This window comes from Coffea arabica, chromosome 2e (genome assembly GCF_036785885.1).
Source record: "Coffea arabica cultivar ET-39 chromosome 2e, Coffea Arabica ET-39 HiFi, whole genome shotgun sequence".
In the NCBI taxonomy this organism is placed as follows: domain Eukaryota; kingdom Viridiplantae; phylum Streptophyta; class Magnoliopsida; order Gentianales; family Rubiaceae; genus Coffea; species Coffea arabica.
In genome coordinates this window covers 29,787,530-29,812,379 of record NC_092313.1, presented here as the reverse complement: position 1 = coordinate 29,812,379, position 24,850 = coordinate 29,787,530, and the positions used below count along the sequence as shown (strand labels likewise).

The following is a 24,850-nucleotide window of genomic DNA, read 5'->3' as shown; positions in this document are numbered from 1 at the left end:
ACATTAAAGCTGTAATTATATTGGAATTGTTAATGTTTTTCGTGTCTGCAATTAAGGTTTGACAGATTTCTTTACAAGGGTTTTTCTTAAGGGTCGCACAGAGACGCTCGTTTATACATCGAAATTGCACCTAAACTATCATATAAATGAACATACTTGTATTTATTATATTCTTGCATTTAGACTCCTTCTCAAATTAGTTTTAGTTTTGCTTAAAAATCAATACCTAAGATAACGAATGCTTTCGAGCTAAGCATTAGCCATACTCATGTTTTAATTGCTTATAAAAAACAAATTTGGGAAAAATTTTAGTGAATTTATAAGGATCCTCCAAACCCCCCCCCCCCCCCTCTCAATTAATTGAAAAAGTATATATCTTGAAGCAACTAAGACACCAAATTAGCATTCAAATTTAATGAGCTCAGATATTAATATGTTCAGACGTGTTTAACAACCAAAAATTAAAACATCTTAATTAATTAAATGGTTGTGGATTGTTTGGATTAAATATAATTTTAAAAAAATAAATTTTAAATTATTCACTTATCACTTAATGCAGAATACATTCAAATATGTTAAGATTTCAGTTCTTAAATGTTAAAATTTCAGTAGTTAACAATTCAATAACTTAACAAATCTCATAATTCAGATTGAAAAATTATTTCTTGTTCAAGACTGTCATTGGGCCAAATATACCCGAGCTCGATCCATCAAGCCTGTAATAATTCGGGCTGAGTCTAAGATAAGGTCAGGTTAGGCTCAGGTAAAATTGCTTACAAGTGAGCAGAACTTGTGCCCTGCCAAAATCAGCATGAACAAGCTCGGCCCAAATAAGCCACATGTATGTAAGTTTGTTTAAGATTTAAAATACAATATGTAACTAACATCAAAGTATTTATATGCAAAACGGGAATACTTAACAAAAACTAATATGTCAATATCAATTCATGATATTTTTTTTTTGTCAAAAAACACAATTTTTAATCTACAAGTCATGTATGTTTTTATCAAATTTATTATTGTTAATTCTTAATAAAAACTTCAACCCTTTTCACTTGAATGATGTATGTTACATGTGAATGTGTGAAGATAGATTGAACACAACATTTTATCACTATATCACTTGATATTTCTGAAAATTTGTATCGTCAACCAATAAATTTACGAACTTGAAATTGAAAATTTTAAAAATACGATTAATTTAGTTAGACGATTGTGAGCCTATAGTTTGTGGGCTTTAATGGGCCAACCTCAGTCAAAAAATATATATAAAAAAGAAAACTGAGCTCTAGATTGTAAACCTCAGTTCACAAAATCCAATTAACACACCATAATCATGTTAGTTGCATTTTTATTTCTCTTGGTGGGATGTGGTTCCACCAACTCTTGTAATTTCCGCTTTGATGCAATTATCAATTTAATTAATAAAAATTTTCCCACTTTTTACCACAAAAAATAAATTTGACTTTTAAAGTAATGTTACAAGTAACTATAAACCAGCAATGCATAACGTTTGGAAAGGGGCAGTTAGATGTGTTTGGATTTCCCATTATTTAGAAAAATGTTTCTCCTTTTTTTTTTTTATACATTTTGTGTTTTCTAATTACCTTTTTATCTTTTGAACCAACATTTTAGCCTTCAAATATCACAAGAAGTGTTAAAAGCACTAATAAAAAAAATTTTCGCATAATCTTCGATCCAAATAAACTTTACTGTGTACCCTTTCTCTAACTTCTTTTTTTTTTATATATTTCTAGTCACTTTTGTATTTCACGTACATCACATTACAAAAACAAATTAATGTTACAGTTAAAAAATTCACCCAAATGCAACTCATCATACTAGATATCTTTTCTCCTTCACTTCATCTTTCCTTCTTTTTGGAACCTAGATGCAAAATTGATTATTAAACTTCCAATTTCACAATGAAATATCACCATACTAACCTCCATATCATCTTCATCTATTTGTTTCCTTTTTTTTTTTTGGTAATATACTTACAAGTAATTTGCATGGTGGAGTCAATCCATAATGATTATATTAGCCTTAATTACAAATTACCCCCACAACTAGGAGTCAATTTTGATTTACATGATATATTTACAAAATGTTCGAATTGCCTCATAATGACTAACGGTCGAACATGTTAGTGAACAAAAAAAGGCTTCAAAAAGACATATATGCCCTCAAATACTCAATCCTTTATCAATTTTACCCTTGTGCTACCAAATATTTGATATGTACCTTATGTGCACTGCGTTTTATGGCTATTTCATGAAGTTTTTAACCATTTTTGTGATAAAATCAAGAGTAAAAGTTGATATTGTCCTAAAAATTGATGTTTGAGTATTGTTGATCTATGTTAGAATTTTTGTCCTGTTTTACTTGTTTGGTTGGTTGTTTGTAGGAAATGGGCAAAAGATTTGAAAGAAAATAATCTCCATGTTAAGCGGAAAAAACCAAGAAGCATTTAAGCGTAAAAATGGTGATGAGGCAGGGGAATGAAAGTAGTTGAGGCTGAACCAATTTGTAGAACAGTTTATGGACAAAATGGTTTCTCAACTTTTGCTCAAAAACTTTGCACAGGAACCGGCCATGAAAACGGCCTTACTCGAGGCGGTTTCTGGACTGATTTGGTCAGCCAAAATTTGTTTGCAAGTTGCACAAGTTGATTCTTTTTGAATTTTTCCAAAAAAAAAAAAAGATTTCTTTTGGATCATACTTTCTTGCTTTTGTTTGGAGATATGATGGGATAGTTTGGTGGCTGGAAGAAGAAGATCAAACATCCTCAAAAATAACTTTTTGTCGTTTCAATCCTTGGAAATTCCATTCAAGCGTCACTAAATTGGACTTTTGAAGGCACATTTGTTTTGTATTCACATGGAAGAAAGAATTATCTTTTGTCCTGTAAAGACTCCAAAGAGTAAGGAAAGGCTATGAATAGGAGGAATACTTAGAATAGAAGGGGTTAGCTAGTTAGATATTTAGACCTACTGTTAATCTAGAAGAGAATTCTCTCTTTTGGAGAGAACTTGTAGAGAAACTAGGAGAAAAATATCTCATTGCACAAGCTTGGTGGATTAATGGAAGATCTTGGGAGTTTTGTTAAACTTTTCGCTAAGCTTTTCTCAACTCTCTTCTCTTATCTTGCTAAAATATGGATTATTGCAATGAATCCTTGTGTTTTATTGCTTTAATTTACATGTTGAACTAAGTGCTTCATCTAAAGATAGAGGAAATTAATGGATCTATGAATATGCGTTGGATATGGTTTATCTTGCTATATCTTGTACTTGCTTGTCCATTTATTCATGTTTTAAAATTTGTAGTTGCTTGATGACCAATTATAAATCATTTAGTTGTTGTTAATTAATGAAAATTGATAACAATAATAGAAAGGGAATAAAGGAAACCTAAGGAGTATGAACACAAGACTAGTGATACATTTAAGAGAATTTTCTAGTCGTATTTCGTGAAATCTATGAATTAGAACTTCACCACGAGAGTAGGGGAACCTAATGCTAGGAATAATCGATTCATCTTGAGAATAAGTCTTGATCAAATTAGGAAATGAGTCCATAATAAGACGAGTTAATGGCAAGAGTTTAATCCAATCACTTGTATTCTTGGCCATTAGTAGGATCTTTACCTTAAAATTTAAGTATTTGGTAACTTTTCTTTCAAGCTTTTCATCTATAAGTTGCTTCTTATGTTTTCAATCTTAGTTGAATTAATTGCTTTTTAATTGTTTTTTATTGTGTTAATTGATATTCGTCTAAATAATGAGCAGGTAAAGAACCTAGTAATTGATTCAAACTCCTTGTATCGATCCTTATACACTTATATTATAATAGTGGCCCGCATCCTTGTAGAAACGATCGAACATAATAGATTCAATGACTATATTTTGTTAAAGTATCTTATGTAATTCATAATTTTTTGTTAACAATACCTTATTCTACATTAATTCTTAATTCAAACAAGCACTAAATATTTAGAAAAAATGCTTTAATTTCTTTTTTCTTCTTTAATTCCTCTTGATTCTAAAATAGCATAAGAAATTGCAAAATAATTTATCGACATTTTGTTTGTACTAAAAATTGTAATTACTATCATAAACTATCAAAATCAATTTATGTAATTTCTATTTTTTATTTCCAATCAATGCCTCGTCAATGACTTAATAACTAGACTGTAAATAGGGGAAAAAAGCTTATGATGCATGAGTTATTAATAAAAATAAAAATGGCATAAGCTATATATGAGTACGAGAGAATAAGCAATAGCAAAACAAAAGTTTATTTTGAATATTTACATATGAAGAGAAATTAAAAGGCATTGGTGGCGTTAAAAGATGGCAAACCCCCTATTCGGATTTTGGACCACTAGCATTTAAAAAGGAAAAAGAAAAGGAATCTACACAAAATCGTTCTTTAGGATCAAATGCTAAAAGCCACGACCTTCTCAAGATGGCTATAGACTCCCATCCCAAACTACTTACAGCCCGCACATAAATATGGAAGCATCAACGGGTTCAATGTATAATGTCACAACTGCAAATGGAGAGCTAACATAATTTATTGAACAAGCTAAATATTCCTGTACTGAAATCGGCATCATAGAAATATTTAAGCTTACTGAGTTTGTCAATTAACATAAAAATTAAGTATTCAAATTCAATATCCTGATACATCAGGGATTTAAAAATTGAACTGCATATAAAATCAATGGCTGCTTGAGATGTTGAATGGCCTATTACAATGTCAAGATCTTTGCTCTTTGGCCAGTATGTCTTTTCCAGATTTGCCTACCCCTCTTTCTACACTAGTCATAATCAATCTTGTTACGGCACTCATCCAACAGTTAACACTGTTAGGGTACTCTTATCCCATTATAAATTTTAAAATCTTATTATCCTATTTTCACAAGTACATGGTTTGTTTATTGACTATAGTAATAATAGGTATCGATCCTATAAGGACTTAGGATGCGACAACCACTTGAGTTTAATTACTTGCTCTATTATCTAGACAATAAAAGTTTAAGATAGTAAAAACAAAAAAAGTTAACTAGGTGGTAAAACCGGTCATTGAAGATGTTAGTTTAAGCGGTACAATCAAGCATATAGCAAAAATAATAAATATAAAACCAACTATTAGGTGGTAAAACCAACCATGTAGGTTGTAGTTTGCAACATAAGAAATAAAGAACAAGTTAGATTATGATTACTTTAAGATTAAGTAAAAGGGTCCTGGGGAGTAGAATCCCTTGTTGTATTAAAATTAAAAGTTAATTAAAATGATTATACTTATACTTCCATGATTTGTCAAGTAATAAATTCCAAATATATGTCATTGCTTTAGTCAATGAACATTAATTTCTTGAATCATCCTTCATCTATTTTCATAAAAAAAAAAAAGGTAAGAATCAAGTTAAATAACTCAATGAAATTATTGCATGAATCAAACTAACCATTATTTACTACTTTGGTAAGAATAAGGCTAATGTTTAAGAAATTCAATCTATTTCAAGACAAGTTTTATTGCTCAATAATTATCAAATCATTCATAGTTAATGGCCAAACAACTATAAAGTATAAGTACAAGTTTTTAAACTAACAAATCATAAAAAAGTATAATCATTCTCTAACTACTTCATATCAAAATTACAAGAAGTTCATCCTCACCCTAGGATATGAAAAGTTTAGTTAGACATCATATTAAAAACATCTAAGCATGAAACAAACTTGTAACAAGGCAAAACAAATAAGAACAAGAGACAGAATTTATGAAGAAAATTCTTATTCAATGTGTTAAAGGTTGAATTCTTGAATTCCTTCACAAGTTAATCTCTTAAATAAGTTTGATACAAGAGTACTTTTACTTTCCTTTCAAAAATTTTAAACTAACTTTGAACTTCACAATATTAAACTAGAGCTAAAATTACTTCTACCTTTACTTCTACTCCACTTCTCCATACTACAAAATGCTCCAATTAATGAGATACAAGGGAGTATTTATAGATGTTTTTGGAGGAGGAAATGTGCTCATAATGTTGTCATGAAGTTGTTTTGCACTTTTCTAAAACAAGTTTAGTTGGATCTAGCCGAAATTTATCAGAAAAATTATTCCACAAAATAGTGTGAAATGAGTGCAAGTTGTAGAACAACTTAGAACAGTAATTTAGGGATCCGTGAAGATAGATTTGTCAGGTGTACGTTGCAAATCACCTTGCAAATCTACTGCTTTTTAAGTTTTGCAGTTTTTGGTCAAACTTCAAGTTTGCTTTATTTTTGGACTGATTTCAACTGCAATTTTCTCGATAATAGAAACTGAAATAGTTCTTATACAAAACATGAAAATCGTATTCGTTTGAGCTACCTTTCCAATTCATCAACAATCATCTCATTTGGATTCTGTAGCCTTATAAATAACCAAAATACCCCTGACTGGTCAATCCCCTTGTTTGAGCTTTAGACAACAAATTTTTTTGACTATATTTCAATTTTTTGACCGGGAAAAGCGATGAACTGGATTTCGATTTCTTCATAATAATTGTAGAGTTGTGTCTTAACTTTAAAATGGTTTAAGAATCACCTCAATGTGATAGTTGTAACTCAAGATATAGCCAAAATACCAAAATATATCAAAATTGTCCAACATTCGTTGATTTGAATCAGTTCACAAAACACTAAAACTTACAAAAACAATACAAATTTGCACATTAACCCACACTTTTACATGTTTTACTTAAGACACAGTGCTTGTACAAAAAATAACTTATAAAGGTACTCAATTCTTCCATTTTAACTTAAAATACACCAAAAATTTACCCTAAAATCTAACTAAAAATAGGTAAAATAAATGCTAATCACATACCATTCATCCTCACATCCAAAGCAAAAGACATTCTTGCTACATTTCTCATAATTGTGTGATGAACTCCCAAACTATCAAAAACCTAAGAAAAATGTATCTTTAAAACACAAAACAACCAAAACATTATTTGATACAAAATATAGTAAACCATCTATAATTTAATATTTGATAAATTAATAACCTCTATTAAATAATAAATTTTTCTAGTCTCAACTTGGGCTAATGAGTTAAATTAATAATTTGTATAAAATAATAAGATAATAATTTTTTTGAAAACCTTATATAATCCTTTGGTTTTATTTGTATCATATATTAATAATTCACTAAAATTGCACATCATATTTTTCTAAAATATAATTCTATTTTTTTTTTATTGTTTCTTGAAATTTAAATCTATTTGAATCTCATTCCTAACTTTTCTTATTGCGCGTAAAAGTTTTGGACTTTAATTAAATTGTACTTGTAATCAAGTAGATATATAGTGGTTTATATTTCTTAGACTTTTAGCCTCCTTTTATTAATATAATAATTCATGTTTTTATAAAATAAAACAAAACTTTAGTTGGTCAAATGAGTGTTTCTTTGAATGTGAGTACTAATTTATCGATTAATTAATACCTCTTTAAATTAATTGAATTTATATGGTCCTAAGGTTATTAATTTATAGAGGTACCACTATAGATATTAATTAGTGAAGAAAACTAAAATGACAGTCCAATTTACATGAAGTGGCAATTCTGCAGATATTATAGTTACCTTCCTAAGAAGTGCATGCATAGCAGAAAGAATGACTTAGTAGAAAATTTCACATTCATCAGGTTGTTGAATACAAAGCTTTAAATTTAAATGAAGCATATGCGTGGATCCAGGTTCAGCTGAAAGCACACTGTCCAATGGAACTATCAAGTCTTAATGTTTCAAGTTTTATGATGTTTGAATTACTTGTCAATTATATCAACTTTCAACCATGCAACGTTCAAGTTGTGACCGCAGCAGTTTATGTAATGAACTATGATTTATTCTTTGATGGAATAGGCGCAGATTAGGCTCACATGATAACTGCCTTTGTGCCAAATGTGCCTCAATTTTATGCTGTGTGTTTTCTTCAGTTGAGGTTATTTACTAAATTTGGGTATTGCAAATTAGTCGAAATGTCCAGTAGGCTCACAAGAAACAAGTTTAAGAGCGGCAACTCAATTTATAAGGATAGTCAGTTAAAATTTGCCTCGCTATTTTCCTCCAAATGTAAATGTATCTAAAACTTAAAGAGAGGGAGAGAATTGCTGGCTAAGTCTCCCGATGTAACTCTTAACAATCAAGTTAATTTGGGTATAAACAGATCAAGAATTTGAGAGTTTGAGTGAGATACTTCTTAAATGAAGGTTGCTGAGGTTATTTACAGAGGAAAGACGACAAATAGTGATTGATCGATCACTTGTTCTGAAATTCTGATAGAGCACGTGATTCAAGACATGTCTTAGTCAATCTTTTCTTCCAAAATGCAAAGGGAGGGAGGAAAAAATAGTTAAGTAGTTACTCAAGGTCAACCAGCTTTTGGGCTGGTGGCCATCACCAGTGCATTAAGGTTTCGTGGGTGGGATAATTGATTACAATATTGTTAGATGATAAAAAAGTCGGTCAAATATGGCGGGTTGACTGCTTTGTGGCACGACGGGCAATTTTTTTTAAAAAAAGGCTTCCTGGCCGCCGCTCCTATATAGCACGATGGCCAGAGAGGTCAAAAATGTTTTAAAAAAAAAAAAAATCCTCCTGGCCGTTGCGCCATGTAGGAGCGACGGTCAAAGAGGTCAGAAATTTTCTAGTCATCGCTCCTATATGGCGTAACGGTCAGAAATGTCTTTTTTTTTAAAAAAAAATCCTCCTGGCCATCGCGCCATGTAGGAGCGACGGTCAGAGAAGTCAGAAATTTTTTCTTTTCAAAAATCTTTCCGGCCATCGCGCCATGTAGGACCGATGGCCAGAGAATTTAGAATTTTTTTAAAAAAAAATCCTTCGGCTGTCACGCCATGGCCAGACGATTTAGAAATGTTTTTTTTTTTAAATCTTTGTACAATTCAGCAAAAATTTTTCTATAAAAATTATTTTAAATCAAAATTTTAAAAAACAATGCAGACAGTTCGACAAAATTTTAAAAACAAACACTGGTCTCGCTAGCATTTTAGCATTTTAAATGATGCTAGATTTTAAAAATTTGATCCATTCGCTAAAGGATTTAGGGGTTTCTTAAAGAATTAAGGTTTACTATTTTAGCAAGCTTAAGTTATATAACATGCTTAATTGTAATGATTTGTTAAATTTAGAAAATGGTTTAATAATATGATTTAAGTTGAAGTGATTGTGTAATGAATGGAAGTATTGTTTAATATTATTATGATTTGTTAATTTTAATTTTATTATCTATAATGCGCATAGAATGTTAAAGGAACCGTAATTGTGTCAAAAAATGAAAAATTATAACACGAATTGCGATTTATATATTTAATTTTCATATAAAATGCAATCTATTGTTTGTGTGTCATTATTTGGTATACGATAATTAGTTTAAATAATTTAATCAATTAAAATAGCTGTAAAACAACTAGTACTTATTTGTTTTGTAGGTATTATCCTATAGGGACCCTTCTATTCAATTATAGGGTTTAATAAAATAACTTGTACTTCTCTATTTTGAAAATGTTTAACGCTTTTCAAATTGAAAGTGATTGGATTAAACAGAAAAAAGTAGACAACTAAATTAAATTAAATGTCATGTGAAATGCATTAAATGGATGAGATATAAAACATTATCGAAGACAAAATAATATCAATGCCTCACAGTTTTCTTGCCTTTACCCTTCTCCTGAGGTGTCATCGGAGGACAATAATATCTAGTAGTAGGCCTTCTCTGACGATTATGTAACACTCGTTCTCCGATAACTAGTGCAAGAACTTATGGAACAACAGTAGATAGGCCATAATCATCATCTGCGTTTTCAAAGACAAGGGTATCTCGTCTGTTGACTCAGTTGTTCCATCACTATCATCCATGTCTTTGGAACGATAGTCGTGAAAATTTTCTGGAACAGCATGTCCTGGCATGCCTTTTGGTTGGGTTTGAGTAGGCATGAATATAGTCTAACCAAGAGTGCAATAATCTGGAAGATCTACAGTAACAGAACCACCTCCCATGGCACAAATCAAATCATATATTTGGTTAAGGTCTGCACATAAGAATCCCCTGATGTAGTGGCATCGTACCCAAATACAGGTATATGCGGCGAAAGCGTGAATAGTGAATCAAACGCAGGTACGTGTGAGGAAGGAGTGAATTGTGTACCATAAATAGGAAAGTATGGCAATTGTGTAAACTGTGGCAAAATCGAATCGGTGTATGTAGTGATGTAGAAAAATGTGTACCGGTCAACCTGGTGCAATTTTGAGGGTCCACTTCAGGTTCATGATGCTCTGCTTCGTTGTCGTCCTCATCATGCAAGCCATGCCTGTGTCGTTTAACTTCGCTGGTAGATGCTCAAACTTGACGAGAGACATGTCCAACTGGCCTCTCATAGGGAACATGCTGAGACTATATTTGGGTCTCAAATGGGTCCCCATCACCAACTTTCATACGATCGTATTGTTGAAGGTGTTGCATAGACCCAAATGCACCATCCACGATCGTCAAAAGACATGGGTGAAAAACATGTCCTGGATCATCAAGATTGAGGACATCATGCGACTGATGTCCAATGCGTTGCATGGTATCCATCTGATATAAAAAAAATAGACAAATTAATATGCCTCTACAAGATTGACTAGGAAATGCTAGCAAAAAGCACACATATTGACGGAGTGAAAATTATAGGGGTACTAATTACCATATATTCAAGTTGTCGTAATACCCCGTAGAGCATGTGCCTGGACTGCGTCTGCTAATGGATAGGAGACGTAATGTACAAGATGGTGTGGCGGTGGTACTATCTGAGATATTTTTCTGAAGGTTTGGATGTATTTGTAGGCTGTTCCTGGACCTCAGCTTCGTAGTGTCGATCCTAATAACCTATCCAATTCCTATGAAATTGAGCCCAATTTCTTCTTGAAAATCTAGCTAGACCAAGTTGGTGCAAACCCTTCTGATCAGTATCAATTTCTTTAGAAATTTTTTGTACTATGCCAAACTGACGTATCACTCGATCTGGACAATGAAACTCAACTATGTGCCAAAATATCATGATGAGGAGGTCGAGGGAGCTATCCAAGTGGAGCAAGTGAAGGTGCCGTTGGGGCCTATGACACGAGCTCACGCGAAGAGGTTGAATGAGACACCACAAACATTGGTTCGTGCAGCCCGTGAGTCAAGTGGAGAGCCAAGGGCCATTGAGGGTCTCAACGAAACTAGAGATGTTGTCCTACTATCGGCCATCCATGAGGATTAGCTGCCCATGATTCGCCTGGGCCACGACCCATTATTAGTTTAGTAGAATGTAATAAAGAGGTCCAACTAGCTTGTGGTTTGGACCTTAGTCGTTATTAGTTATTGGGTCAAGGGGCTAGGCCATGTGGGCCTTAGGACCAATAACACTTTAGTGGGCCACGTAGTTAGTCCCTACGTTGAGCCGGTACGTGGGTTTCGCTGACCGGTCAGTGAGTCGGGGGTCCAGGGGGCAACGCCCCTGATGGGGGCTCGGGGGCAACGCCCCCGGAGCTTACGGGCCATATGTTGTTAGGCCTTAGTCAAGGCTACAAATAGCCTTAGGTCATTGTTTTACATTCAGTTTTTGATGATTAATAAAATTACATTGAGAGTTTTCTCAAAGTTTCATTGAAGCAGCTTGAATATCTTAGATTTATATCTTAGGTATTCAATTGACTTATCAATCTAGGACCGCGCTAGATTGTGGCATCTTCTACAAATACCGAGATTTGTTGACCACGTGATCAACAGGTTTAGGTGATCCGCTGCGTTCGTCGTCTTCAACGTGAATCTCTACCTTCTAGATCCAAGCCTTTCTGTACGGGTTGCATCACAAGATTGGTGCCGTTCGTATCATATCAAATGGACCTTTGCTCGCCATATATGCTCTCCTCGTTTGCAATATGCGAGTAGAGATGACAGTATGTTACCACTATATGGCATCTAAATGAACTGATAGAACAGGAAAAATAGATACTCAATCCTCATTGTCTTGAACAGAAATTCAGTGAAATACAAATAATAATTATCCACAAAATAATAACATACCTGATCTATTCTTAGCAGCCCCATCTGCTCTCAATAATACACCGCAAGCCTACCAGGAGGCTCATAATCTAAACGATCATCTGCCCATCTCCCTCCTCTTGGGTAATCTCCAATCTCATATCGAGGATGTATATCAGGACGAATAAGTGAGATTCGCTCCCACGCCCAAAACTGTTCAATACCAAGGTAATTTTCATTGAATAAGATGTGTGTTTAATCAAAAATAGTTTATGAGATATATTTTTATTTACTTGTAGTAATAAATAAGGCCCACCAGTACTCTTAGTTTCTGCTCGAGAAGCAATATACATCCGCGAGTATAAATAGGCCAACACCACGCTTTTCCAACTGTATTCATTCATCGCCTCCAAGTCTTGTACATAATCGAACCAATTTGTACTAACAACATTGCTTGTGGTATCTGCAAATAGTAGGCCTCCTAATAGAATCAGTATGTACATCCGAGCATATTGACGAACCACCACATCAGAGGTACTGGGCTCCAATGCTATCCATAATCGTGCCTTTATGAATGACATCTTTAATCGCCCATCTCGAAAGTGCCTATTCTCTAGCCAAACACTTAAAACATCATAAATCATTTGTTGGTGTTGTAAGGGATTCCGTCTAATATGATTCACGGTAACAGAAAGGCCATCAATATGCAGGCCCCACAACACATCCACATCCTGCAAGGTGATAGTAGCCTCGCCCATAATAGAAAGATGAAATATATGTGTCTCTTGTTTCCAATACTCGACAAGTGCAGTGATCAATCCATGATCCACATGAACGTAACCGACTCTACGTACCCCACCAAATCCAATCATGTCGGTGTAATCAGATACTCGAGGGTCTATATGCATAAAGGGTTTAAAAGATTCTTTGTCACATCTTCTGACATCTAGGTCACAAGATTCACCATCAAAAACGATAGCGGATCTGTGGTGTGGCTGTAAATATAATACAGAAGAATTAATCGGCCCTTGAGTTGGGGGTTCTACAGCATTCCAATGATCCATAGACAGTTATGCCTGCAACGAAATTATTATTAGTCGAATTGGGTATGCATTATAAAAAATATATGCCAAAATAAATGCCACTAAAAAGCAAAATGAGAAAAATCTCATATACAACATAACAGAAAAATAATATTCATAACACCTCAACAAAAATATGCATATCACACTATATTAACATATTAAAATTATATACCAATAGAAGAATGCATTTCACTAATATATTCAATTCGTACACAAATATGGACAATTTATTTTACGCTACATTAATCTTAACATTCTATTGATGAAAGTAACCAGAATATAGGTAGTTAGGTGCAACGTGTTCGGGTTGCAAATAGTTACTATACCGACGTAGAGTATCCGGACATTTTTTATCCATCTCATTCCAGATTCTAGCCGTCTTTAAAGACCCCGGAGTCTTTTGTTTTAAACGATCACCTAGGATATGCAATCGCAAATCTATTATCGACCAATATTTTGTGTGCCTAAGCGGATAAAAACAGCTAGAAAATGTAGTCTGGTATGCAGAAAATGTATATTCCGGTGCCACAAGAGTCATCGGATTTATTCTGAACCTAAAGCAAGCTGCAAACATATGTGAAAACGAAAATCGTAATTCCCTCTATTTTTCACATGGACACATTTGATTTGTAAGGTCAACAGTTTGCATGTTGCTACCCCGATGACTTTGTTGATAAGCAGTAGTAATACAAAACACTCCCCTAACGGGATCATACACTCTAACGAAGTGTACTCGCTCATTTTCTTCATTTGTCAAATATTTTTTCCAAGTCTTTTGTGGGAGTAAATACACCTTATCCTTTGAGATCTTTAGGTTCTTGATGAACAAATCAACTGTCTGATTAAGTGTAAATCAAATACATATTGTGAACGGCAACATCCAAGCATCCCTCATTAAGTTGTTAAAACATTCGGCCATATTTGTAGATGTGTGCTGCCACCGATAGTTCCCATCTTTGCATAAGGCCCACTATACGGGTTTGACCAAACCTCCCATCAACCATGCATATACCTCTGCATTTAATATGAATATTTGTTGCATGTACTCCTCGCACTTTCGAGGTTGATTTGCCGATCTGGCAGCCCATACAAGATCTTTAAGCCTACGCATTGGTGGTCATAAAAGACGTTAAGAGTGTTTCATTTCCTATGAACAAAATTAAACCCTAAACAAGCTGAGAAATAATGGACACGTTTGGACTGCATAATTTGTTTTGCTTAATTTAGTGTGCAAATTTTAATTTGAAATCTTTGTTTGGACACGTAATTTTTTGCAAATGTTTTCCACAAGGAGATGCTAAGTTATACCACCAAACTAACAGACAAAAGGGGTCTTGGAGTCAGGGTTCACGTGGTGCAAGGGCCCACCATGTTTTATTCAATTCTCACCCAACACCTTTACTACCTTCGTACATTTTGCTAAAATGTATCCGTTGTAAGAAAGGGGTAGTGGAAAAAGAGAACAGTCCAGAGAGCATTGAGGATTGTAGGAGCTTCCGTTTTTGCTTCAGAGATAAACTCAAGCCACTTCTTTGCAATTTCTATACCCCTTTTTTCAAGAAAAAGGTTTCATCCAAAACGACATCCGCTATTCGTGCTTTCTTTCCCCTGTTGACGTCAATTACAGTGCCGCGCTTGGCACCAGTCGAGGCACAAATAAAGATCCAGATCTGGGGTAATTAACTTGCAAGTTCGCAGCTGAATACCAGCTTTACTTTTCGGGTTATCAAGGGTAAAGAGCTTGAGCTTTCTAATTGGAGCTTGTGAGAAGGAAATTGAAAGTTGTCATCTGAAACAATTTGCAACGAATTTGAGAACCAGTTCAGGTGCGGTTTTTTTTTTATATATAAGTTTTTTCACACATTTCCCCAATTTATGAGTCAGCCCTAATTCGAATAGGAACGATTGAATCATAAATTTTACGTATTCTAAAATTGCAATGTTGCTGCCGGCGTAATATACTTCAGAGTTGGGCGTAATTGCCGCATACAAGCACCTATAGACACGATATTTGTGAGTTAGGATGAAATTCGATGTTTATTTTAAATCGTGTTAAGGCATGATTAGGACTGGCCTGAAAGTTAATAATGCCTGCTGAAACTTAATTGGACTGATTGGTAGAGTAATCTTGACTGTCGGAGATCTTCTATTTTTTTAGGTCTGTTTTGCATCGAAAGGCCATAAACGGAATTTGTATGTTGCTGAAGTATAGCTGCTATTTCAAAAAGATAACCGAATTTCTGAGGTTTAGAAATATGATGAAGTAGGCATAACTTGTTTGCATGTTGAAGTTTATAAATATCTAAGTATGCTGAAATAGGATTCAAACCTGTTATTTCCCTCTCCGGTGAAGTATAAACACATGCCTGCTCTTGTTTGAAAAAGATGTACAAGTCTAAGTCCATTAACTGATATACACGTCTAAGTCCATTAACTTATTATAAGTCTATGTTGTAATGCTATTTTAGTGTTGCTTTTTGAAGAACTGGGTAAAAAATGAAAACGAAGTGAATGCTGGCTATTTTTACAAATAAAGACCATAGGCAAGTTCCCCAGACGGTCGTCCATCTCCCTCCCCCATCCAGTAACGATGATTGAGAATAGAAGATAACTTGGAACCAAAGCGTTTTTTAAACTACTTCATTCAAGTGGATGTTGCTCATGAGCTGCATCCTATTAACACACCCTTACATGGAGTAAATGTCCAACAAGCGCAGGCTATCATTGTCCGGTCCAGCAACCCCCGCCCGTGCATCCGAGGCTTCTTCCGTCCACTCATTCACAGCCTCAAACGACTACATCGAGTCCTTAGTTAACTACTTCAAGGTAAGGCCATCCTAAAATATAATACATTGTCCAAAAACAAGACTTGCGATATGGATTTTCATGCTGCTGCCCTGTTTAGCCACCTTCACACATCCAATTAATTAACATTCTTTGGTGTACTTGTTGAACTTGGCTAATCAATTATTGATTGTGTGCCTGTTTACTCCATTCAATTTTTATGCTAGCACCTGCAAATCACTTGATTGTTTGAGGTACAACTTGGGTTCAAACAAATAAGTATTTCTAGAAATGAGGACAATACTTATTGGAGTTCTTCCACATATTGAGTCAGCCATAAGGTTGCCACTGCTGCATTGGAATTGGAAATTAGTAGCTAAGTTTTGAGTCACAAAGATATATTTATCTAAAATCTGTAATTGTTTGACAGTTTAATATTCGTTTGCCAGTACTACAAACTGATATACACTTCCTTTGGTCTTTAATCTCTAGATGCCTCGTGACCATACCACCGCAAAAGCTCATTGGGATGAAAACATGGAGATGCACTTCTGTATGACATACGTTGAGTGGAAAAAAAGTGGGGAGTGGAATCCAAACATCTCCACCGAGGAAAACTAGATGAAACTGGCTGCCCATCTTAATTCCAATTGGGGAAAGCAGTATATGTGGACTGTCTAACATTCGAAGTACACGCGTTTGAGGAGGATTTGGCGTGCATTTGCCAAATTAAAAGGTCTGCGACTCTCGACCGAAACTGGAATTGGGTGGGACGAGAATAGGAGATGCTTTATGGCCGATGAATCTCAGTGGAGGAATCTGCAAATGGTAATCTACCATCCAAATTAAGTTAAAATTTTGGCAACAGAATTTCATGTTTACAATTTTTTCCTTTGATGCTTAATTCGTAACTGCCGGGCTGAGTTGTGACTTGTTACCTTACCGGCAATGTAATAATTTTAAGACTCGATTAGTTCTTGGCTACCATGGTAGAATATGATGAATAAGTACTCGTGTGCTAACAAATAGGTGTGTCTTGGCTTTATTAAATGATTTCTATTTGAGACTTAAAGGATAATTTTTTTTATTGGACAGGAGAATAAAGACTATAACCAGTTCAGATACTTCCAATGCGTCGACAAATATACGATACTATCCGAGGTCTTTGAAGGAGAAACTGCAACTGGAAGCCAAGTAACTTCCTCCTTTGCACCTCCATCTTCGCGTGTGCCTCGACAAATGCCGGCTACTCATTTGGGAGGGCAATCAAGTTCGCATTTTGGCGATGAATTGCTCACCGGTGACCCAGATATCACATGCTACGATACAGCTCCTAACGTTGGAAGAAAGAGAGGATTGGCCAGCGTAGGGGCTACAAACTCGGGCTTCGGATCTCGCCAGAGCAAGTCGAGCAAAAGTTTTGATAATCCATTCGTTGAGTGTGCCAACTCCCTCAACAACCTAGCCTCAGCGAAACTGCAAATTAAGGATCGCCGCGCCAATGACTTTGAGAAATATGATGTCACAATGGCAACTCAGGTTATCGAGCCGTTCGAAGGCCTGTCCAAAGGAAGGAGAGTCACGGCTCTTTTACAACTCCAGGATGACAAATGGCGTAAAACTTTTCTGACTATGTCACGCGATCTTCAGGAGTACTGGATTAACAAACTGCAGGTTCCCAATGAGAAGGGGCCAGATGAAGATTAGTTGGCAGTTTAAAAAATGATTAGTTGGCAGTTTCAAAAAAGATTAGTTGATTAATTGCTACTTTAATTTCCAAAGTACTTTGAATGAATTACTTGCGGATTGTGGTGCACGGGCTGAATTTCTATTGTTATATTGTATTAGTGGTGCAACATGGTGCTTGACTGTTGTTATATTATAGAGGTCGTTGGACAGTGGCGAATTTTTGTTGTTATACCTATATGATAGGAATGATCTTCGGCACTTGCTTGTGCTCGGGTTGCCATGTTATATTATGAACTGAACTTATATTAGTGCATAGACAACATGAGATTAGGGTGACAAATAAGATGTATACACCACGGAAACTAACTACTTCAAATGGCAAACACCAATTGCTTGCGGCCATGGTTGTACTTATTAAAAGTTCTGTTTGAAAACCAACGGCCTTTTTTATAAATTGTATGCTTATATTTTAATTTCCTGACAAGTAACTTTATGAAATGACCCTTTTATTGTCCATTGAAAACATAAGTACCCAAAATACCATTTTGGTGGGAAAGATTACTACTTACGTATACAAATTTTAACTTTATATCTAAAAGTCTAATTGGTAAATTTTCACTTCAAACCTTGACAAGAATGAAATCGGAGTATCATCGGTAAATTTTCATATGAAATTGGTCCAATAAAAACAACAAAGTTGTCAAGGCCGTCCGAAATTGAAAACCACACATTAGTAAAAGTTATATTGAACTAACAAATTTCAAACAAACTTCAAATTACTTACTTTTGAATGCTACTAAACTTTTCTTCCCAAATGCATCATTCGTTCAAATAGGAATGATACACACGGGTCCAGCAAATACGAGTTTTTTCTCCAAAGTACCAAGTATTTGTCCTATAGTACTGCAAATGGAACATGGGGTGAGCAGCTTGCTGTCCTCGCAAAAATGTATCCTAATATTATATTAAGAAATTGGTCAAGTACTCTGTCTATGAGGTATCATTGGTCAACAAATTGGTCAAGAAATTTTCCTACTATGTGATCTCATATAAGATTTTTAGTGTGGCTACTAGCGTGTGTGGGGACTGCACGGGCTGATATGAAGGGACTTCACGTACCTAGATACTTCCACATGAGTTTTGCTTTCTCACTTTTTTGTTTTTTTGCAGACTACACATCTTCACGGATGTCCTAGTTGGACAGGCGAACTGACATAGCTTCAAATAATTATGGCCTCAATTCTCACAACCGAATGCTTTTATAAGCATGCACTGGCAATATATACCAATCGTTCCTACCCATCAAATTCAAAATTTCTAGAGAATTGCTTCCCACAGCCTATAACTTGCTTTTACTTTTCCCTCATTTTATATAGTACTCCCTTTTACGTGCATAACTTCAACATGTATGGAGGTGCAACCAGTTCGTCCTCAGACGAAGACGATATTCTATTTGCCGCCGGTGCGGCCCTGTTATTCGGTCCAGATGCAGAACCATTCGGAGGTCCTATCCAAAAGGTTCCATGCAGGACGTCAGCTTTAACTGGCAGACAATGGGTTGAAGAGGTGATGTCAGGGCACCACACCCGAATTATGGACGCAACATGGTTAACCGTTGATTCATTTATGAGATTGTGTAATATATTGGCTGACTGTGGATTTGTTCCCCAGCATCATCAAAAAAGGGTGATGATAGAGGAGGCACTGGCGATGACTTTAGTTATAATGAGTCACAATATGCGGATGCGCATGATTGCGGACCGATTCAACCACTCGCTTGAGACAGTGCATCGGAATATTCACGAAGTTATCAAGGGTCTATGTACATTTGCGCAATTCATCATCACTCCAAGGCGGCAGGATGAAGTCCATCCAAAAATTATGAATGATCCCAGATTTTATCCATGGTTTGAGGTATGCTTGGCTAAACCTAATCCTGTAACTGATTCATCTTGTAAACTTCTAATTGGTTGGTTTGAGGTGGAATGTATCTGTGTAGCCTAAATTACACCTGAGTTTTTGTTTGCTGACTCGTGCTATTGTTATTTAAAGGCATTAGTGCCACTTTAAGTCTTTAGCTAATTAAAAATGCTAGACTAATTCACTAATTGCGTGTATGCGCATTACTTATATCTTGTGTGTATGAGTTGACTTATATTGAACTTATCCATATAACATCAAGTAAAATAAGAAAATTGGTATTAATGGAATTGTTATATGAACTTGTTAAAGAAAAAAATCAAAACAAGATTATTTCAGGATGAAATTAAAAATCCAAGTAACACCTATATAATTTAAATGATTTTCTACTAACGTACCAATTAACATCACAATTATTCTATATATATATATATATGAAACCTTAATTCATATTTATATTAGTTTGTATAGTAATTGATAATAACAGGATTTGTAGAGCAAATGAGAAAAATGGAAGTGGCAGATCCAAACTAGAAGCTATAAACCCGGTCCGTGCCCATTATTCGCAAAACCCCTTCTTGGTTTAGAAACGGCCTCAATATTTTTGGAAGTCCATTAGAGGAAAGAGATAGTAATGGGCTTCTGTGACATCATGAAATAGGCAAATACAAAAGCTTGAGCCAATGAAGCAAAGACGTATAAAAGAAACATCGCAGGCCTCAAAATTGATGAAGTAATCACCTGGTCCTGAAGTGATTAATGAACTATTTCATCAGTTGCTTTGGATGAGCAATTAATGGGGGTTTTATTGTAGTGATTTCATCATTACAATTTTTTAATTAATTAATATATGGGGGTTTTAATTAAACCCGATGATGAAATATATTGAGGGTTTTAATTTATTGTTGTATACATCTGTTTAATTAAAACCCCCACTAATCAACAAGATGAAATACTTCGCTCATTAAGTAATATATTTTAATATTATTGTAATCATAGTTCGTCATCTTGTTTGCTCATTAATTAACCTGTTTACCTAATATGTTTTTTAAGCAAATTTAGTTTGTGGGAAAAAACTAATAATACACTAATTTTGTGGGTAATTGCCTTAATTCATTAAATTCGTCAAAATTTCCACCTTAACTTTTTTGCTTTTTTGTAAAGGACGCAGTTGGGGCCATTGACGGGACACATATACCCGCTTCTGTTCCGAGTGGACAGCAGGTGGCATACACAAATAGACACGGAGTGCAATCACAAAATGTGTTGGCTGTATGTGATCATGATATGAGATTCGTATACGTGTATGCAGGTTGGGAGGGAAGTGCCCATGATGCTCGTGTTTTAGATGGGGCTCTAACGGGCCCAAATCATTTCCCAATGCCCCCCCCCAAGTATGCGAGTTAAACCATTGTTCTTTCTATTTAGCAATAATTTCACACTACTAATGGCTATCATTTTTGACAATATGTTTGGTATAGGCAAATACTACTTGGTTGATTCCGCGTACCGAAACTTACCCGGTTTCTTACCACCCTATAGAGGACGCCAAGCGGATGTTAGTGGTCATAGAAGGGGGAGATTTGCCACGGCCAAGGAACTTTTTAATTACAGACATTCTATGCTCCTCAATGTCATTGAGCGAACAGTTGGTGTTCTTAAAAGGAGATTTGCTATCTTGCGGGGCGCCATACCCTACTACATGATGACTACTCAGATAAACGTTGTTATTGCCTGCTGTGCTGTGCACAATTTCATTAGAGATCAACAACCGAATGACTATTATTTCGCCAATCCCGATATAGGAGATCTAGACACAAATGGTGCAATTCCTCCCTATTCGGAGATACAACCACTACATTCCCCTCCCGAAGTGATTAACCAATGGATCGGTATGAGAGATGCAATGGCCAATCATATGTTCAATACCTATAGAAATACACGCCAGCGTTAATTCAATTATGGGTGAATTTATATTAATTTTTTTTAGCTGCTAAGTTAAAAAAAACCTCTTTTTAGTAGCGTCGGTTTATGCTACCTTTGGAGAAAGGGGTATGTTGTGCCTGACTATTATGAACATTTAATATCGTTTGATTCCCATAATCCTTTCGTTTTGAGTTATTTTTCACCTACTTATATAGTTGTAACCTCCTGTAAGCACTTGGCAGGTATACCTTCAAACCTGTATTTTCATCATGCAAACGGAAGCACAAAGAAGAAAACATGCGCATGCTTGTTTACTACTACCACCGCGTTGCTTTATTATTTGTTCTATGTTCTGTGCGTAAATCAGGATTTCAAATCGAAATCCTAACTAATTTTCAAAGTGAAGGCCCCACTCGTTTGACCAGGTAAGCAAATTGGGGGAATGAAGTACTTTAGCCTTGAATGGGTCTCGCATGTGTCCATCAAAATAGCACCATCCGCCACTTACTCCTTTCTGCCAGCTTTTTGTAATCATAAATGCATGTCATTTCACAATAAATGAGTCCCTTATGTTCCAATAAACTAAATCATGCAAGTAAAAAATCTGAGGTAAATTATGTAAATTTGGCCAATCCAAATGTATCCAATGTTACCTTTGATTCTTGAATTTCTGCGTAAAATTGCTCCACACATGAACCAAGCAAAATCGATGAACTGCTAGTGGTTATTTTTATTTTGGGAGCGTCCTCATTGCGTTGATTATTCCATGGTAGCGATCTAAAATTACGCATATATTGTGAATATCAACACACATGTGAATACGCAATAGTCTCATGAACCAATTTCAACTGCGATTATTCTCCTCATCTACTAATGCGAAAGCCAAAGGAAATAAATAATTTTCAGCATCGAAAGTAGCAGCACTTAGTAGCTTTCCACGATATAAGAAATGTATCATCTATACAAATGATGGGTTTTAAATGACGAAACCCTTAAATGGCAAGAGCAAATTCTCAAAAGATGTAGTCAAATATCGGATTGGTCGGAATACTCAGTGGATGATGATCCCACACAACCACTGTACTCGAATTGGTATATTGTAATTCCTGAACATACATTGGAAGCTGTGCAATGGACGTAGGCTAATAGCCATAGACAATATCTATAGCCCCACGCCTGCCATACCATGCTTTCTTGTATGAAATGTCAAAGTGAAATTCTTTTTTTACTGTCGTTTGTATTTCTTTGATCCTATATACTGGCCCATTCATTATGTGGGGGATAATGTACTCAACTATTATGTCACCACTCATTTGCCTATGATCGTTGTTGCTATATACACAGACACATATATGCTTTTCAGCAAGTGTAACTAGGGATGGCAACGGGGCGGGGTTGGGACGGGGAAGGCCTCCCTCGCCCCCCGCCCCGTTGCCTATTAATTCCCCCCGACCCCCGCCTCTCACTCCCCCCGCCCCGCCCCGCTTCCCCTGTGGGGTTAATAAAATTTTCCTCGTGGGGTTAATAAAATTTTATTATAGTTAACTTTTAATAAATAATCAAGTACCAAAATATCAACACATCATCAAGTTATTATTCATTGTAATTTTACAATTGAAACTCATAAAAACAATCAAACAAAAGTTATTTGAATACAATCCAACATGATGAAATAAATACAACTAAAATAGTCAAGTTTTCACTTTTGGTACAAATACAATCACTAATTCATTATTGTGTTTGTGCTTTTTTTTGAGAAAAAATTGTTATTCTATTAAGTGTAATTAGAAATTTAGTATAAATGTATTAGTAAATTTACTATAACTAATTAATAAATTCTATTAGTAGACATGTCTAATTATTCATATAATTGATAATATCAATTATATTACATACACTAATATACATTATATAATACATCTAACTAATAATATCATTATCATAAGTTTATAACTAATTAAATTACATATTATATATAAGGGTTAAAAACATAAAAATCCCCTGTGGTATAGCTATTATACATAAAAATCCATTGTGGTTTCAAATCATACCTATCGGTACCCCATGATTTGAAAGAAAGTGTATTTTCGACGGAAATCGTTAAAGGAAACGCGATTATCAACCACGTACTGAAAAGGAGCGTGGTTGCTTCGAAAAATGGTTTTTTAACTCAAAGTTTGAGCTGATATACCTCTTGTGCCCTTGACAACTTATTAAAACTTCAAGCCAATCAGCTTCTTCGGCATTTTGCAGCAACCCAGCTTCTTTGACCGAAGAATTGCTCAAGCTCTCGTGCCTCCTTAAGATTGAGGAAGAAAATCTGCAGGCTCGTGCCTCCTTAAGTGCAAGTTTCAAGAGGTAAAACCTTTAACCATTTGGAATATCAATAAATTCTTATAATAAACTCTATATTTTTCTTTGTGTAAATAGTGAAGGGAATAATTAAGAAACCGTACGATGATGTCTTCCTCAAGCTCTCGACCAGGCAGTGGGGGAAACGGAGCTAGAGATCTTCGATACAAGTACAAGATGTGTAATTGTCGAAGGAAGGTGAAACTAAAGATTGTTGAGTCGGAAAAGCCATCAAAGGGAATGTTATATTTTGTGTGTAAAAAAGATGAATGTAGGTTCTTTTCTTGGTGTAATCCCATTTACAGAGATGAACCAGATCGGGAAAATCAGTTTGTGAGCCAACTAGTTGAAGAACATTCCTATGTGGATGGCGTGCTCTCAAAACTGGATTTGGATAATGAGTTGAAGAACTTAAAATTTCTAGTCCGAGGTTGTGTTATGGTATTTGCTTTTGCTGTTTTACTGTTGTTGATATCTACCAAATAAGACTGTGGAATTTGGTAGCTAGTTGTATGAAGTTGCTAAAGCTGATCATTTGGCTGTTTCAGCTAGAACCTTGTAATGCTATGCTTTCTTGATGAAGTATAATTCGACTGTTTCAACTGCTTTCAAAATGCTGTAGTTTAAAACTTTGAATAGAATACTCATAAGCAAATGTTTTAGAAAAATGAACAGAAAAAATAAAAGAGGCACGAAGTGCCATTACAGACAAAATATTTCCAGACGTTCAATAACCTGTAAAATAACTAGTGATCAAAGAGGCACGAAGTGCCATTACAGACAAAAGGTTTAGCACTTGGTGGAAAATTTCTGTAAAAGAACCTGGCTACACAGAGAACTTCATTCAAAAGGTACAACCAAATAATGGCAACTACTGCCAAGTCAAGTGTACAAAAAATTAGACAAAAGATTTCCAGACGTTCTACAGGCAACCAATCATTCTTCAGGCATCATTACAACCAGACGTAATATTCCAAAATGAAAGTCTAAATACAGATAGGCAAATATTAGGCAAGTAA

At 35.1% G+C, this 24,850-nt stretch overlaps 1 protein-coding gene across 1 annotated transcript; it reads right to left on the bottom strand.

The window, feature by feature from the left end:
- Nucleotides 1–12,147: 12,147 nt before the first annotated feature.
- On the bottom strand, nucleotides 12,148–13,139 carry LOC113728921 (serine/threonine-protein phosphatase 7 long form homolog). The gene is made up of 2 exons (XM_027253271.1): nucleotides 12,369–13,139; nucleotides 12,148–12,288 (listed from the first exon to the last, which is right to left on the bottom strand). The coding sequence occupies exons 1-2, from the start codon at nucleotides 13,137–13,139 to the stop codon at nucleotides 12,148–12,150; spliced, it is 912 nt and encodes a 303-aa protein (XP_027109072.1).
- Between the last annotated feature and the right edge of the window lie 11,711 nt (nucleotides 13,140–24,850).